Source organism: Carlito syrichta, unplaced genomic scaffold (assembly GCF_000164805.1).
Source record: "Carlito syrichta isolate Samal-C Ts95f unplaced genomic scaffold, Tarsius_syrichta-2.0.1 Scaffold316198, whole genome shotgun sequence".
In the NCBI taxonomy this organism is placed as follows: Eukaryota; Metazoa; Chordata; class Mammalia; order Primates; family Tarsiidae; genus Carlito; species Carlito syrichta.
In genome coordinates, this window is record NW_007260294.1 from 295,041 (window position 1) to 311,097 (window position 16,057).

The 16,057-nt window shown below is 40.3% G+C and overlaps 1 protein-coding gene across 1 annotated transcript in view; it reads right to left on the reverse strand.

The window, feature by feature from the left end:
• LOC103276439 (cyclin-dependent kinase 6) overlaps nucleotides 1-16,057 on the reverse strand; it is a 185,554-nt gene that overhangs the window by 6,790 nt on the left and 162,707 nt on the right. Inside the window, exons 8-14 of the mRNA XM_021706895.1 lie at nucleotides 9,044-9,141; nucleotides 6,682-6,760; nucleotides 5,611-5,685; nucleotides 5,424-5,456; nucleotides 4,920-4,982; nucleotides 4,071-4,163; nucleotides 2,256-2,306 (exon numbers count right to left, since the gene is read on the reverse strand). Coding sequence (XP_021562570.1) covers nucleotides 2,256-2,306; nucleotides 4,071-4,163; nucleotides 4,920-4,982; nucleotides 5,424-5,456; nucleotides 5,611-5,685; nucleotides 6,682-6,760; nucleotides 9,044-9,141 — 492 coding nt within the window. The remainder of the gene's footprint in view (nucleotides 1-2,255; nucleotides 2,307-4,070; nucleotides 4,164-4,919; nucleotides 4,983-5,423; nucleotides 5,457-5,610; nucleotides 5,686-6,681; nucleotides 6,761-9,043; nucleotides 9,142-16,057) is intronic.

Below are 16,057 nucleotides of genomic sequence, written 5' to 3' on the forward strand. Positions count from 1 at the left end.
TGGGTACTTTTTTTTTTGAGTTGGAGTCTCAATCTTGCCCAGACTGGAGTGCAGTGGCCGTTCCCGGCCCCTGCAGCCTCGCCTGCTGGGCTCTGGCGATCCTTCCGAGTAGTCGGAATTACAGGCGTGTGCTACTACGCCCGGCTGATTTTTTGATTTATTGTAGAGATGAGGTCTCGCCTGCCCAGGCGGGTCTCGAACCCGCGGGCTCAGGCAATCCACTCACCTCAGCCTGCCAAAGGCGCGGGATTACAGGCTGAGCCACCAAGTCTGGCTTGGGTACTTTTTTTTTTTTTTGAGTTGGAGTCTCACTCTGTCGCCCAGACTGGAGTGCAGTGGCTGCTTCTGGCCACCGCAGCCTCAACCTGCTGGGCTCCGGTGATCCTTCCGCCTCAGTCTTCCAAGGAGCCAGAATTACAGGCATGCGCTACTACGCGCGGCTGATTTTTTGATTTATTGTAGAGATGAGTTCTCGCTGCCCAGGCGGTTCTCGAACCCGCGGAATCGGGCAATCCACTCACCTCAGCCTCCCAAAAGCCCGGGATTACAGGCTGAGCCACCGAGCCCAGCTGGGTACTTTTTTTTTTTTTAAAGATACAGGGTCTTGTTCTGTCAGGCTGGAGCGCAGTGGCATGATCATAGCTCACTGCAGCCTCGATCTGAGCTCATGTGATTCTCCCACCTCCACCTTCCAAGAAGCTAGGACTACAAGCTTGCCACCACACCTGGCTAATTTTTTTTCTTTTGGAAGAAACAGGGTCTTGCTATGTTGCCCAGGCTGGTTGCGAACTCATGGGTTCAAGTGAAGGCCCTGCCACCCCTTTTAAAATAAAACAACCTGAGCCAATATAAAGCATCTGTGAATTCCAGCTGGCACACACGAGTTTTTATTACAGTATATGCGTTACAGCACTCTGAACCTAACATATTAAAGTACTTCAAAATCTTCGTGCATTTCACATACACATTTTTTAAAAACATGAGAGTAACTATTTCATGATGGTTTTGAAAATCAGGAATCAATGTAAAATTACATCACATCCTTCTGGGAACCTGAACTAATCATATGGTTTCTTTCCTCTGAGCAGTTAGTATGGCAAATTAAAAAATTTCGTATTCTTGAATTCTTGAAATTAACTTGGTCATTATGGGTTCTTTTTTTAGTGTTTTAATAAATTTTATTTGCAAATTGATAATAAACCATTCCTAGGAATACATGCAAGATAAATGAAAACATATACCCATACAAAAACTCCTACATGTTTATATGTTTACAGCGTTATATATAATAGCCAAAGGCAGAAACAAAACCAAATGTCCACCAACGATTGGAGACACAAATCATGTTATACTATTCAGTCATAAAAAGGAATGAAGCACTGATACATGCCACAACTGGGGTGAAACTTGAAAACATGACACTAGCTGAAAACCAGACACAAAAGATCACATACTGTATGACTGCTTTTAAATAATGTATCAAGGATAGGCAAATCTATAGACAATGAAAGCTGATTGGAGGTTACCAGAAGATGAGGGAAAGGGAGAATGGGGAGTGATTATTTAATGGGTGTGGGGTGATGAAAAAGTTCTGAAACTGGAGAGAGGTGGAGGTTGCACAACACTAATCACTGCTGATGCAGCTTTAAAATGGTTATTAGTATATTACGCTAATTTCACTTCATTAAAAAAAATGATACAAAGTGACTGTATAAAATACAATGACATTGGTCTATAGTTTTCTTTAATTTGTAATTGCTTTCTTTAGGTTTTTCATTATTTTTAATAGCCAGAAAAAATTTTTAAATATAAACCAGAAATTTAGGTAGGGATAAATTCTGCATTAATTATATAGATAAGTTATAAATAAAGATAGAACTATTTACAACAGTAAAAAGATTTTTCAACATTTATCTACAGTATAGCTCAATTTGAAAGAGAAGTCCATGTTCCTTAATTAAAAGGGCCTCTTTCAAAATGACTTTATAATAAAAGGAAATGCTTAATCTCCATTATTTTGCATTTTTAATCTGAGATAATCCATTAATCCATAAAAATTCAAACTCTCTGCCCACAATATGGTTCTGAACTTTTACCTAATAAATCCAAATTAAAAATTTCCTTAACTCAACACCAAATGTCATAAAAGCAAAATAAATCAATCTCTTAAAGAGGTATACATTATTGTTAATTTCTTTAAGTAGCTTAAGTAATGTATGACAGACTATCTTAAGGCATTGTAAAAGTACAGTTACCTTTTCTTTTTCAGATGCATCCTTTGACTTCTTTTTCTTTTTTAAACTATCCTAAACAAATACACATATGCATCAGTTTTAAATGTAAAGGACACAACATTATAGAACAAGGACAAATATACCCCCAAAGTGATTTGCTCAATGGTAAGAGTTACTCTGATCCCAGCACATTATTCTGAAAGTGTAAGAAAAATATGTGTTGTATACACATTTTAAGTATGGTGCTCGCTCAAAAAATGGCATTAAACAAATGAATGCTAGTGTCACCATGCGACAGGCAGGACAGTCAAAGAAAATGGTGAAAACATGGTTGAATGAATGTCCTATTACACACTGCTACTGTAATTCAATGCAAGTTCAAAAGGTAATAAATAAGGCCGGGCACAGTGGCTCACACCTGCAATCCCAGCACTTTGGGAGGTGAAGGCAAGAAGACTGCCTGAGCCCAAGGGTTCAAGACAAACCTAGGCAATTTGACTAGACCTCTTATCTACAATAAACATAATAAATTAGCTGGGTATGGTGGCACGTGCCTGTAGTTCCAGCTCCTTGGAAGGCTGAGGCAGAAGAATCACCTGAGCCTAGCAGGTTGTGGCTGTGGTGGCCATGAGAGCATGCCACTGCACTTCAGCCTGGGTAAGAGTGAGACTCTGGCTCAAAAAAGAAAAAGAAAAGAAAAAGAAAAGAAAAAAGAAATATATAGATAACATCTCTTAACACGTGCACACTTTTTTTTTTTAGCATCCTCTGTATATACAAATATTTGCTTGTAAGCAAACAGACTTCTTCATTTACCTGGCTATATATCAAATTTATATACCCCTAAAATGATATTGTCTACAATACCCACATGGCTTGTTTTAAAATATGGTTTTACAGCATCGTATTCACATGTACAGGGATTCTAATTCTGGGAGGTAACAATTCCTCCCTTTAAATTTTTTTGTTCTAGCTTTTAATCTCCCTGATACTGCTTCCTTATCCACTTTATGTGTAAAGTGGATTAACAAATAACTACTTCCTAGAGTTGTTGAGAAGATTAATTGAGTGAATATGTCAAGTACTTAGAACAGTGCCCAAGACACAGTAGGCATTCAATAAATGTTAGCTATCATTACCACGAGAAAGGCTCTTCTGCTTTAAAAGCAAAGGGGAAACCAACATTTACCAAGTCCTTTCAAGATGCCAGGTATTTCACCAGAACACATCTCAGTGGGGCTATGTAATCCAAACTGCTGTTTTGGTTTCCAGAGACCCCATATAGTGTTTTTCCAACTGCGGTCCATAGACACTTCACTGTCAGAGTCACACAGGGCATCATTAAAAATGCAGACTTCTGAGTTTAACCAAGAGTTTCACAACTTTTTTTCCTGACCACTGAAGTCTGAGAGTCAACCACGCCTGACAATTCTGGACAGTACGTAACAAACTTAGGTACAGTACAGTAGAAAGGAAACCGGAACAGACAGCAGAAGATATAGCTTCAACTTACAATTCCAACACGAGCTGTGTGATTTTAAGTGAAATGCTTTTTGTATGAAGTACAATTTCTTTATGAAAACAGGGAAAATTACATAAGTTGTCATGGAGATGTGAAGACGTGAAGATATATGTCAAAGCACTTGAAGATTATGAAATACTACATAATCTTCAAGTGCAAGATATCATCAAATACATCATTCAAGTGGCACAGAACATCAGAATATGAAAGTCAGACAGTGCCTCGTTTTAAAATTGAGAGCTATTTAAAATAGGAAGAAAAACTTAATTAAATGTCTTTGCTATCCAAAATATTAACAAGTTAAATAATTTTACCTTACTGTCTGATTCAGTTTCTGACACAGAGCTTTCAGAAGATTTATGTGAACGGTTCTTCTTTTTTTTTCTCCGTTTTCCTTGCTTCTTCTCCTACATGAAATATTTTTAGAAACATTTGCATTTTGTTTCAAAAATATGATTTATATATCTTATAAATTAAAACTTTTATCAATTAACAACATTTAAACAAAGGACCAGCTTGTACATATGGATTTTTCCTTAATCATATTTAAGATTAATCACATTGCTTTCCTGTTTTATAAAAAAAGCCAAGTGTTCCCTAGCATCTAGCTAAACAGCATTTCAGATTTTTTTTTTTTTGAGTTGGAGTCTCACTCTGTCACCCAGGCTGGAGTGCAGGGGCACGCTCACAGTCACTGCAGCCTCGATCTGCTGGGCTTAGGCTATCCTTCCGCCTCAGCCTTACAAGTAGTTGGAACTACAGACACATGCCACCATGCACGACTAATTTTTGTGATTTATTGTAGAGACAAGGTCTCACCAAGTTACCCAGGCTGGTCTTGAACCCCCAGGCTCAGGCAATCCGCTCACCTTGGCCTCCCAAAGTGCTGGTGTTAAAGGCTGAGCCACTGCACCTGGCCCAGATTTTTCAAATGTGTTTCTTCTACTGATATTTTCCAGTGACCAAAACAAATTTTAAAATCTTAAACAAAAATATCATATACTAATATTTAAGTTATCACTCATTCATGCCAGTGCTCTAAGTAATGGACAATTAACTAAAATATGGAAGTAAACATTTCTCAGATATTTCACAGTGAGTTTCCTATTGACATTAAAGAAATTAGAGATATTAATTCATAAACCATTATAAGCAAGCCTTACCTCATCTTCAGAATCAGAAGAACTGCTGGAAGAATCAGAGCTTGATGAAGAAGAAGATGAATACTTGACCAAGCACAAAACAATTAAAACTTGTGAGATGCAGGAATTTTTTTCTTTTACTAACTCTCTCAAATACTTAGTGAAATTAATCTGGCATCTGAGACACAGATGCCATATTCATAAGACATAAATATTAAGATAAAAATGTCATACTTGCTGCTCCCCACCCTCCAAAAGCTCAACAAAGCAACAACATTATGTGGCAATGGTCATCAATCTTCCTATTTAAGTAGAAACAGAAAAGTTACTAAGTTATAAGGAGGCTGGCACCTTTTATTCCTATCACCCATAGGACAAAACAATCCATTACAACCAAAGGACCTCTAGGTTCTTTGATTCATCCAGAGTGTAAGTCACTTTAGCATTCAGGCTAAATAAATTATTCTTACTTTTTTTGAAGGTTCTTAATTATAGGATTTAGAAAAATGGAAAACTTTTGCTCACCCTACCAGATTTCTTCTTTTCTTTTTTCTTTCTCTAAATGGAAACAAAAGTACAAGTCTAAATAAGTTGATGTGAGTTTTCAAATGTATCTATTATTTTCAAATGTACTATTAATAGTAATATACAACATTATTATGAACCTCCAACTATGAGATTAAGAGTAGCAATAAACTAAAAATGGCATTACCTGTCTTTTTTTGGATGAGCTCTCACTTCCACTTAACAATTTCTCCCTGTGTTTTTCTAGTTCTTTCTTCCAGTTCTGCGAAAAGATTATAAATACCATCAGAGGCTATCGACCCCTTCTAAGACACCTAATATATAGAAGTAGCAACTGCTTCCTCCCCCAACCCTCTGATAAGCCTCATCCACCTCAGCATCTGATTACAGACAAGATACCCAGATGCCAATTCCTGACCCTATCTCCAAAGAAGCCTCTTCTCACTCTTTTCTTTTGCTTTCTCTTTTTTTTTTTTTTTGAGTCGGAGTCTCACTCTTGTCTCCCAGGCTGGAGTGCAGTGGCACACTGCTCACAGCCACTGCAGCCTCGACCTGCTATGCTCAGGTGATCCTTCTGCCTCAGCCTTTCAAGTAGCGGAATTACGGGCACATGACACTACGCCCGGCTAATTTTTTAATTTATTGTAGAGATGAGGTCTTGACAAGTTGCCCGGGCTGGTCTTGAACCCCTGGGCTCAGGAAATCCTTTCACCTCGGCCTCCCAAAGTGCTGGGATTATAGGCGTGAGCCACTGTGCCCGGCCTTTCACTCTTTTCAAAGAGGATACTGGGATGAGAGTTCTCCTGCATTTGGAGAGGAGGAGTAGGGATCATTACTGAAGCCAAAGTCTTTTTTCTTTTCAACAAAGATGGCTAGATTCTCATTCCAGACCATGAAAGCTGAATTAATCTATACTGTGATTAACAAGTGACATACATGTTTGTAACCTTGAAACCGAAACAGATATCACCATGGAATCCCAGGGTAAGATAGGAAGTATGGGGGAGGAAACTAACATTTAGATAATTTATGGTTATTCTCTTCTTTCTTTCTTACTTTTTTTTTTACTCTCTTATTTCTTAAAGGAAGCATACATTTACATACAAACCTGTATTCAATGTAACAATAGCACTTCTAAAATACAGAACCTCCTTAAAATAAAAATGGTATACTTGGTTTATTAAAAAACGAAACATATAAAAGTTCATTTTTATTATCAGAAAAATATTAGTTTTTTCAAAAGGTACTTTTTACAAACCTCATTCATTTTTTCTTCAAATTCAGCCAAAGCTTTGGAGCCTTTCTTTTTCTTTTCTAGTTGCTCTTTCACTTCTTCCCTTAAAAAATAGAATATATAAGTAAAATAGCAAGCAATTCGAGTTCAATACATGCTTACAAATCAAACCAAAATTTCACAATCTTTTCTTAATATTCAAATAGTCCTCCATTCCAATGTTGATACATGCTAATTTTTTTTGCTTACATCCATATATATAAATTATTATAATAAAGACCACCAGATAAGACCAATCATTCCCCTTCTGAGTACAGATTATAAGAGCTAATATCCCAAATACCTAAGTACTTGCAACAGGCACTGTTTTAAATACATTTTCATTTAATCCTCATAACAACTCTGTGAGAATAGGCTTATATCCCTGTTTTACAGAAACTGAAGCCTGAATAAGGTAGAGAATCTGCCTATGGTCATCAAGGCTGGCACTTTCAGTGTGAGGGTGAGCTAAAGCTAGTCTACCACTAAGTGACCCATTCCGTAACATGCCTGACACGCTGTGCAGAGAGTGCCCACAGACCAGGCCTGACTGCTTATTTTCAGAAAGGCCTGCTCACAAGATTGGCCCTAGGAGTTCCTAGTTGAACACATGGAGGTTCCTGGAGGGTGGCAGCACGAAGGGCATGGAAGCCCCACACTGTTTTTGCCCAAAAGTATTTAAAAAAGAAAAAAAGGCTGGCTTTAGATGGGCACCTGGGAACTTGGACTTAGAGAGTTCTCACCATTCCCTGATAGGAACAGATCATTATGCCTAAACAGTTTGTACAAACAATGGAATTAAGGTTGAAAACCTACTTTTCTTCTGGGAATCTAGAATTTTGTTTTTCTTTTGTTTTTTTGAGTTGGAGCCTCCTCCATCACCCAGGCTGGAGTTCAGTGGCATACTCACGGCCACTCCAGCATAGACCTGTTGGGCTCTGGAGATCCTTCTGCCTCAGCTTTCCAAGTAGCCAGAATCATAAGGGTGCACTACCACGTGTGGCTAATTTTTGATTTATTGTAGAGCTGAGGTCTCCTCAAGTTGCCTGGGTTGGTCTCAAACCTGCAGGCTCAGGCAATCTACTCGCCTTGGCCTCCCAAAGTGCTAGGATTACAGGCTGAGCCACTGAGCCCAATATTGCTTGATTTTTTTTTCAAACAGACAGGGTCTTGCTCTGTGACTAAGGCTGTAGTGTAGAAGCATGATCACAGTTCACTGCAACTTCCATCTCTTGGGCTCAATATCCTCCAGCCTCCACCTCCTGAGTAGTTGGGACTACAGGTGTGCACCATCATGCCTGGCTAATTTAAAAACATTTTTTATAGCGACAAGGTCTTGTCATGTTGCCTAGGCTAGGCTTGAACTCCCAGCCTCAAAGTGATGCTCCTAACTTGGCCTCCCAAAGCACTGGGATTATAGGCATGAGTCACTGTGCCCAGCCTTGGAATCAGAAATTCTGGTACATGACCAGTAGAGGCTGCCTAGCCCTAGTAAAAACCCTGGACACTGGGTCTGTAATGAGCTTCCTTTGGTTGGCAACATCTCACATGTGTTGACACAACTCCTTGTAAGGGAATTAAGTGTGTCTTGCATATTCCACCAGGAGAGGACTCTGTGAAGCCTGCTCCTGGTCTCTCCTGGCCTTCACTGATTATGCTTGGCGACCTTTTTCTATAGTATACCCTACCATGAGTACAACTACCTATCTGCCGAAAACTCCTGTGAGTCCTACGAATTATCCAGCCTGAGATCTCTGACATGCAGGGAATACACTTGCTTGGGCAGCTCTCCTTTAATGCTTTTACCTCTTTCCATTTTGAAAATAAAAATATACTTTCTTTTGGGAAAGTAATACTTTATTTTCTGGCATACTGCAATGCTTAACAACAACGCTCATGGGGGTTCATGTCCTGGAAGCTCCAAGGAAGGGTTCTGCCACACACAATCACATCCTTCACCCAGCTGCCTGGCTTCGGGGACACATGGAGGAGTATGATATTAACAAGGAAGGCAAACTAAACAACAATAAGATCCACACTCCAAAGTTTTGTTTACACAAGATCAGAGCCACTCAATGAGTTTCTAACTCACTACGTCTTTTAGGGAATAAGGAAGAGACTGGTATGAAAAGGTTACTGCAGTGCTATAGCGATTCTGGGTGGCGGGCTCTCAAATATTTGTCCTACAGTTGTACAAGTGCCTCAGACATTCAAAAAAAGTCCATATCGAATTTCAATAAAAAAAAAAACACTTATCTGGCAACTCCTTGGTAATCAATAAAAGTGGTCAGAATAAACTTTAAAGTTTATAAAAAGCATATAAATAGGTAAATTGCTTCACAAATACCAGGTAGGCCTTGGTCGATTCAGATAATCCTGGATTGTTGGCCCTGAAGACTGGATTGGACCTCTTGATCGGGCCATTGCTATTGGGTTCATGTAGGCCTAGAGGAAAGAACAAAAATTAATTCTGTTAAAGCAAACATTTAACATGCAAAAGCTCCCTTACTCCTTAGATAATCTTTATTATAAATGTATACTATATCCAACCAAGCATGAGTAATCTGACTAACCAAACTTTCATTATATGAAAAAAAATTTAGCCATCTTTTAAGCCTTGAAAGTTTGGGAGATAGTAATATCACTATGTTCTTTTTACCAGGGATTTGATGAAATAATAATGATACACCTTGCCTACTACATGGCTTTTTTTGTTGTTTTTTGTTTTTGAGTTGGAGTCTCACTCCATGGCCCAGGCTAGAGTGCAGTGGCACGCTCATGGCCACCCCAGCATCGACCTCTGCGGACTCTGGTGATCCTTCCGCTTCAGTCTTCCAAGCAGTTGGAACTACAGGCATGCACTACTACACCCAGCTACTTTTTTATTTATTGTAGAGATGAGGTTTTGCCGAGTTGCCTGGGATGGTTTCGAACCTGCGGACTCAGGCAATTCATTCACCTTGGCCTCCCAATGTGCTAGGATTACAGGCTAAGCCACCAAGCCCGCCCTAGATGGCTTCATGGTGCTTTCTCCTAAAGCCTAATACCCCTTTGATAATACTCAATTCCAAATAAGTTAAATTATATATAGGCTACAAAAAAATAAATAAAACTTCATCAAATAAATAAAATGTTTGTGTATCAAAGGACACTATCAAAAGAGTGAAAAGACAACTCACGGAATGGGAGAAAATATTTGCAAATTGTATGTCTGATAAGGGATTAATATCCAGAACATATAAAGAGCTCCTACAGCTCAACAACAAAAATCCGATATCACTCAATTCAAAATGGGTAAAGGACTTGAATAGACATTTCTCCAAAGGAGGTATACAGTAAATGATCACTGAGCACATACAAAAGAGTTCATCACTAGTCACTAGGGAAATGCAAACTAAAAGCACAAACAGGTGTATCTCACGCCTTTAGGATAGCTAATATCCAACAGAAAATCAAGGGTTCGCAAAGATGTGGAGAAACTGAAACCCCTGCATGCTGCTGGTGAGAATGTAAAATGGTGTGGCCACTGTGGGAAACAGTTTGGTGACACCTCAAAAAGTTAAACATAGAACTACCATGTGATCCAACAATTCCACGTCTAGGTATATAACCCAAAAAGCTGAAAACAGAAACTCAAATAGATACTAGGACACAAATTTCATAGCAGTATTATTCAAAATGTGGAAATAATGCAAATGTCGATCTCTAGATGAATGGGTCAACAAACTGTGGTCTACAAATACGATGGAATGTTATCCAGCATCAAAAAGGAACGAGTCTAATCCATACTACCATCTGAAGAAGCCTTGAAAACACTATGCTGAGTGAAAAAAAATAAACCAAACACGAATGGACAAATATTTGAGTCCATTTATGTGAGGTACCTAGAAAGAGCAAATTCAGAGAAAGTAATATAGAGTTTACTGGGGCTGGGAAGTGGAGACTGAAAGTTATTGTTTAATGGGTACAGAGGCTCTTGTTTAGGATAATAAAAATGGAGGTTTGCACAACACTATGAATGTACTTATTCCACTAAGCTATACACTTAAAAATGGTTAAAACAGCAAATTTTATGTTATGAATATAAGTAAAAAATCTTAGAAAATTGAAACATGCTGTGCATACTACACTTACTACAGCAGAAAAACATTTTAGCGATGTTTTGAAAAACATATTAAGACAAAATAAAGCAAAAGTTTTTTTGTTTTTTTTTTTTTGGTTAATGAATGTGTCTGGCAAAGAGATGGTTTATATAATCCACTTTGCTATTCATATACGGTCTGGTCTTTAATTCAGTCCCAACTTCTTGATCTTCATGTTTCATTTTCCCAAACTTAATTCAAATCAACAAACACAAAACCCTTCGATTTTTAAAATAAAACAGTTTCGCTTGAAAGTGACTATTGTCAAGGTCAATTTTAAGGCCTTATGCCTAATACTTAGCATTCCAAAAGTGAAAAGAAACACTGTTACTTGTAGAATTTTGCATAACAAATCTGTAAAAATGGCCAACATTTCCCACCTTCATAACAAATAAAAAGTTACATACTTCTGGATTTCTCTGGTAGAGTAAACCATATAAAATCAGCATAAACATCACATGCTGAGAACTATTTCCATTCAACTGACACAGCCTAACTGTCTCAACAAAACTGACATAACTTTCTATAAGCAGGATCAAATGCTAGAACCCCTAATATCAGGGGTGTTTATGGACTCAGGGCAAGATATGGTTATCAGATGCAATCTCAAAGACAGGCATACAATAACATTTCTTGTCAAGTGCCTCTGATGAGCAGTTCAATAGGATGGTGTGGAAGTATGACAAACAATGAAGGCAGAAACAGAGGAACTGCTCGTCCAAGACACTGACAATCCTACAACTGAAGTGTAATGTGCAGGTTGGTTGACATTTGTATAATAGGATCATTATTCATACTGCTCAGCTGAGTTAAGTTTGGCTCAAAGAAGCCTCCCTCTTAGGTGGGTAATACAATTTGGCCCAATGCAGCTGTGTGTATGGTGAACTATAACCTAGCCTGATGTGCAAGCAAGTTGTATCCTGTTACCCAAGTAAATGCGTCTCAGCCAACCACCCTGCAACCCAACCCTCAGCTGAGCCCAGGCTGAAGGTTGCCAAATTATGCCCAAATGAGGCAAACTGAAACTGCATGGATCAGGTCCTCTCTCCAAGCCATTCCGTTGTTAATGTTATAAATACAGTGCCCCACGTTATAGGTGGGGGCACGCAGGACCATCTTCCTCCAGCTCTAGAAGCTTTCTATTGCTCAAAAAAACTTTATTACATTTAACTGGACTCTCTCTTTATTTTTTAAACATATCAATCATTTTCTGATACCCTTGGTATCATGTCATAATTTTAGCAGCAGCTTAATTTTTAAGTTTAAAATTGTAAAAATTGACCTGGCATGGTGGTTCATGACCATAATCCTGTAAACTTTCTGGTTGGTCCAGAAGTTCAGGACCAGCCTGGGCAACATGGTAAGACACCAATCTCTACAAAAAAAAAAAAAATTTTTAAAAAATTAGCTAGAGTACAGCAGCAGGACACAGTTCACTGCAGCCTCGAACTCCTGGGCTCAAGAGATCTTCCCACCTTGGCCTCTACAGTAGCTAGGACTACAGACATGTACCACCATGACTGGCTAATTTTTAATTTTTTGTAGAGATGGTTTCCCAGGCTGGTCTTGAACTTCTGGGCTCAAGCAATCCTCCCACCTTGGCCCAAAGTGCTGGGATGACAGGTGTGAGCTACTGTGCCTGGCCACTTTTATGAGTCTTAATGTCTACTGTCAAACTGCTTTCCCGAAGTACATACCCACTAGTCTCACTTTTCAGAGGAAAAAAATAGTAAAGTAGTATATTCACATGATAGTTATGGGCAATTTATGGCACAATTACATGAACCACTTTTGAGTAAGGCTTATTTTTTTAGCTTTTGACCACAAGCACTATCTTGGGAGGCTTAAAAAGTCTACTCCGTGGACCCCTACTGTTTATTTCAATTGTACTAGCAGTATTTATTAAGTATATTTTATGTGCTAGGCTCTACACAAAATACTTGATGGTCTGTGTTCTTAATCATAAAGCAACAATACTTTTTTTTTTAAAACTAGGCACAACAAAAAGTTTTAAAACAAGAAAACTATTTTTACAAAGTACAAGACTTCCCACTTGTGCATCAGTGTGAAAAATAACCTCCTAATATTCAGGAGTGGTGTGGTTGAGCATTTGTTAAAATACGAGGGGGGAGGGAACACCATAAAATATGGAATTAATTTATAAAAAACTGTGTATCCTTACATGTTTAAGTCCCCTTCAAAATCCTTTTGGTTGATGCCATGCACCTGTGGAGATGCCCTTTCCACTGCTCGACAGTTTCTGAACTCCTCCATTTTGATGCCTTTTAGTGCTTCTTGCTATTTTTTGTTTCACCTCTTCCACACTGGCAAAATGTTTCCCTTTGAGGACTTTTGTCATTGGGGAAATAAAGTCAGTGGGGCAAGATCAGGTGAATAGGGGGGCCACAGGGGTCAGGTCACTGTTGGTCAAAAACAGCTGAACACTCAGCATGGTGTGGGAAGGTGTGTTGTCATGGTGGAAGAACTAGTCACCTGTCTGCAAAAACTCAAATGTTTCTTCAGCAAATCATGATCCTCAAAACTTCCAGATAAAAACTCTGGTTGACTGTTTCATCCAGAGGAACAAATTCCAAATGTACTATAGGGGGCTCACTCTCCAACAGATAATTCTGGAATTTTTTAGGGTCCCCCTCTAATATAGAAATTATGTAATTTATTTGAACATCTCACTATGACTTAATAACTTGAAATACCATGACACTGTATATCATTCATATTCATAGGTAACTAGACTTGTCTGTGGCTTCAAACTGCTGCCTGAGTCTGGATAACGGAAAATGCTGTTTCTGAAACTCAAGACGGCAGCTGGACTCAGGGGCCATGTAAGTGGGCAGATACAAAAAGGGCCGTGCAGGGGACTGTGGGAGACTGGATGTGCAAAGCTCCACTGCTTACTCAGATCACTCACATTTATCTAGAGGATACATCTATATATAGAGAGGGCATAAAGTAACAGACAAGAACATGAAGAAAATTTCTGGAAAACAACAGGCACAAAGGGTGGTCATATGAATTCAAGAGCTCTTTACAAATCCCAAGAACTAAACTGTTCAAGAACATACTCCAAGAGTGAACCCTAATGGGCTCTGGATGATAACAACCCATCAGTGTGGATCTATCAAATGTAACAACTCCCACTCCCTGTTAGACACTGACCATGGGCGAGGCCATACATGTGCAGAAGTATACAGGAACTCCACCAACCTAAAAATACTCTAAAGTATAGTCAGTTTTGTTAAATAAAAAGAGCTCCACACCCAGGCTTGGTGGCTCAGCCTGTTATCCCATGCTTTGGGAGGCTGAGGTGAGTGGATAGACTGAGCCCACGGGTTCGAGACCCGCCTGGGCAACTTGGTGAGACCTTATCTATACAATAAATCAAAAAATCAGCCGGGTGTGGTAGCACGGGCCTGTAATTCCGGCTACTCGGAAGGCTGGGGCGGAAGGATCGCCAGAGCCCAGCAGGTCGAGGCTGCAGTGGCCAGCGGCCCTCCAGTCTGGGCAACAGAGTGGGACTCCAACTCAAAAAAAAAAAAAAAAAGAGCTCCACCTGAAATTTAATGGTTTTTTGGAAAGCAACCCTATCATCTTTAAAACCGTGTGATTGTATCAGCAAGTAAAAAAAAAAACAACTATTTTGGGATGATCTTTAAAAATGCCACCATTTTCAGAGGCAAATATTACTTTGCTATTCAAATCAACTATTATGACAAAACTATGGCTACGGCATCAGGAAGATTAGCGGCTGTCATGGGCTGGGGAAGAGGGAGGAATGACTAGGCACACCCCACAGGGTTTTAAAGCAGAGATTTTACTTCTCGCGATACTACAGCATGCTGAAGGCATGCCACACATTTGTCCAAGCCCATAGGGAACGTACACCAAGAGTGAACATACATGGGTTCTGCGTGGCGAGTATGTGTCCTGGGTGTTTCTCAGTTGCCAACCCCTGTGGTGGGGAATGCAGACAAGGAGGCTGTGCACGTGGGGCAGGTGGTTGCAGGAACTCGCTGTAAACTCCACGCACTAATTTGCTGTGGCTCTAAAATTGCTCTAAACACACTAAGTCATAAAAGAAATGAATAGTTATGACATACAGAACTGAGTGTCAGATGACCCAAACTCTGGCCCCAGTTTCAACAGTCCCATTGTCCTCTATGCAAATAGGAAACTGAATCAGTCAATCTGCATCACCTATATCTTCATTTGTGTTTTTCAGTCCCACAATCTTTGAAGGGCAAACAACATACTACCAGAATACTGTGGCATGACAACATACCAAAAGTAGGAGCCAGACCAGAATTGTCAACTCCAGCAAATGAAGATAATTTGATAAGGTGCTCGAGTGTTTTAAAGGAATGTGTAAAACAAAACTTTTTTTCCAGTAAAATGAAATACTTTAGGTCTCTGTGTGCAACTGTACACAGTCAGGTGATTTTTAAAAATCGAGGCCTCAAGGCATTAAAAGAGCTCAAACACTTTAACCTCTAACCTAAGCAGCTCCGCCCTAATAACCTCTTCAACCCTAATGCAGCCAAGACTCCACGGAGTCTCCTGGAGCCAGGGGAAGGAACGTTCCTGTGTGGACGTCCAGGTCACTAACACCACCTCCACTCCACTCCAACCAAGACTCCAGAGAGTCTCCCGCAGCCAGACATACAAGCGGAAGCTGCCAGGCTGGAACCCGCCCATGCTGCTGTCCCCACGGTCATCCTACCCAGGAGGGTTCGCAGCGGAGCTTCTCAGCACCCAAATCCATCTGGTCCCCACCGTCAATAGCACCTCTCTCGCATGCCCTAGATAGAACCTCGAGTTTCTTAACCGTCCTTCACCATCTCTCGCCTATTAGAGAAACAGTGTCCGAGGTCAGCACTGCTCAGCATCCTGCCTTCAGTGGTCGGCGCAACCCTGCTGCGAGGCTGCAGATCAAAACGCCCCGGGTGCAGAGGAGAGACCCAGGCTCAGAGAGGAGTGACCAGTCCCGGGTCGCCTGGCGCCCATCACCGGCCATTTCCTCCGGCCCGGGCCCCGGCAGCAGAGGGCGCGGGGTCAACGAGGCGACCCGATTTTCGGAGGGGGCTAAGGCCGGACCCAGCCCAGCCGGGGCGCACGAGAACGACGGGTGGGGGTGACCCCAATCAGGGAGCATGCAGGCGCTTCCCAGGCCTCTCACTTTGGAGGTACCCGGTGGGTCCACA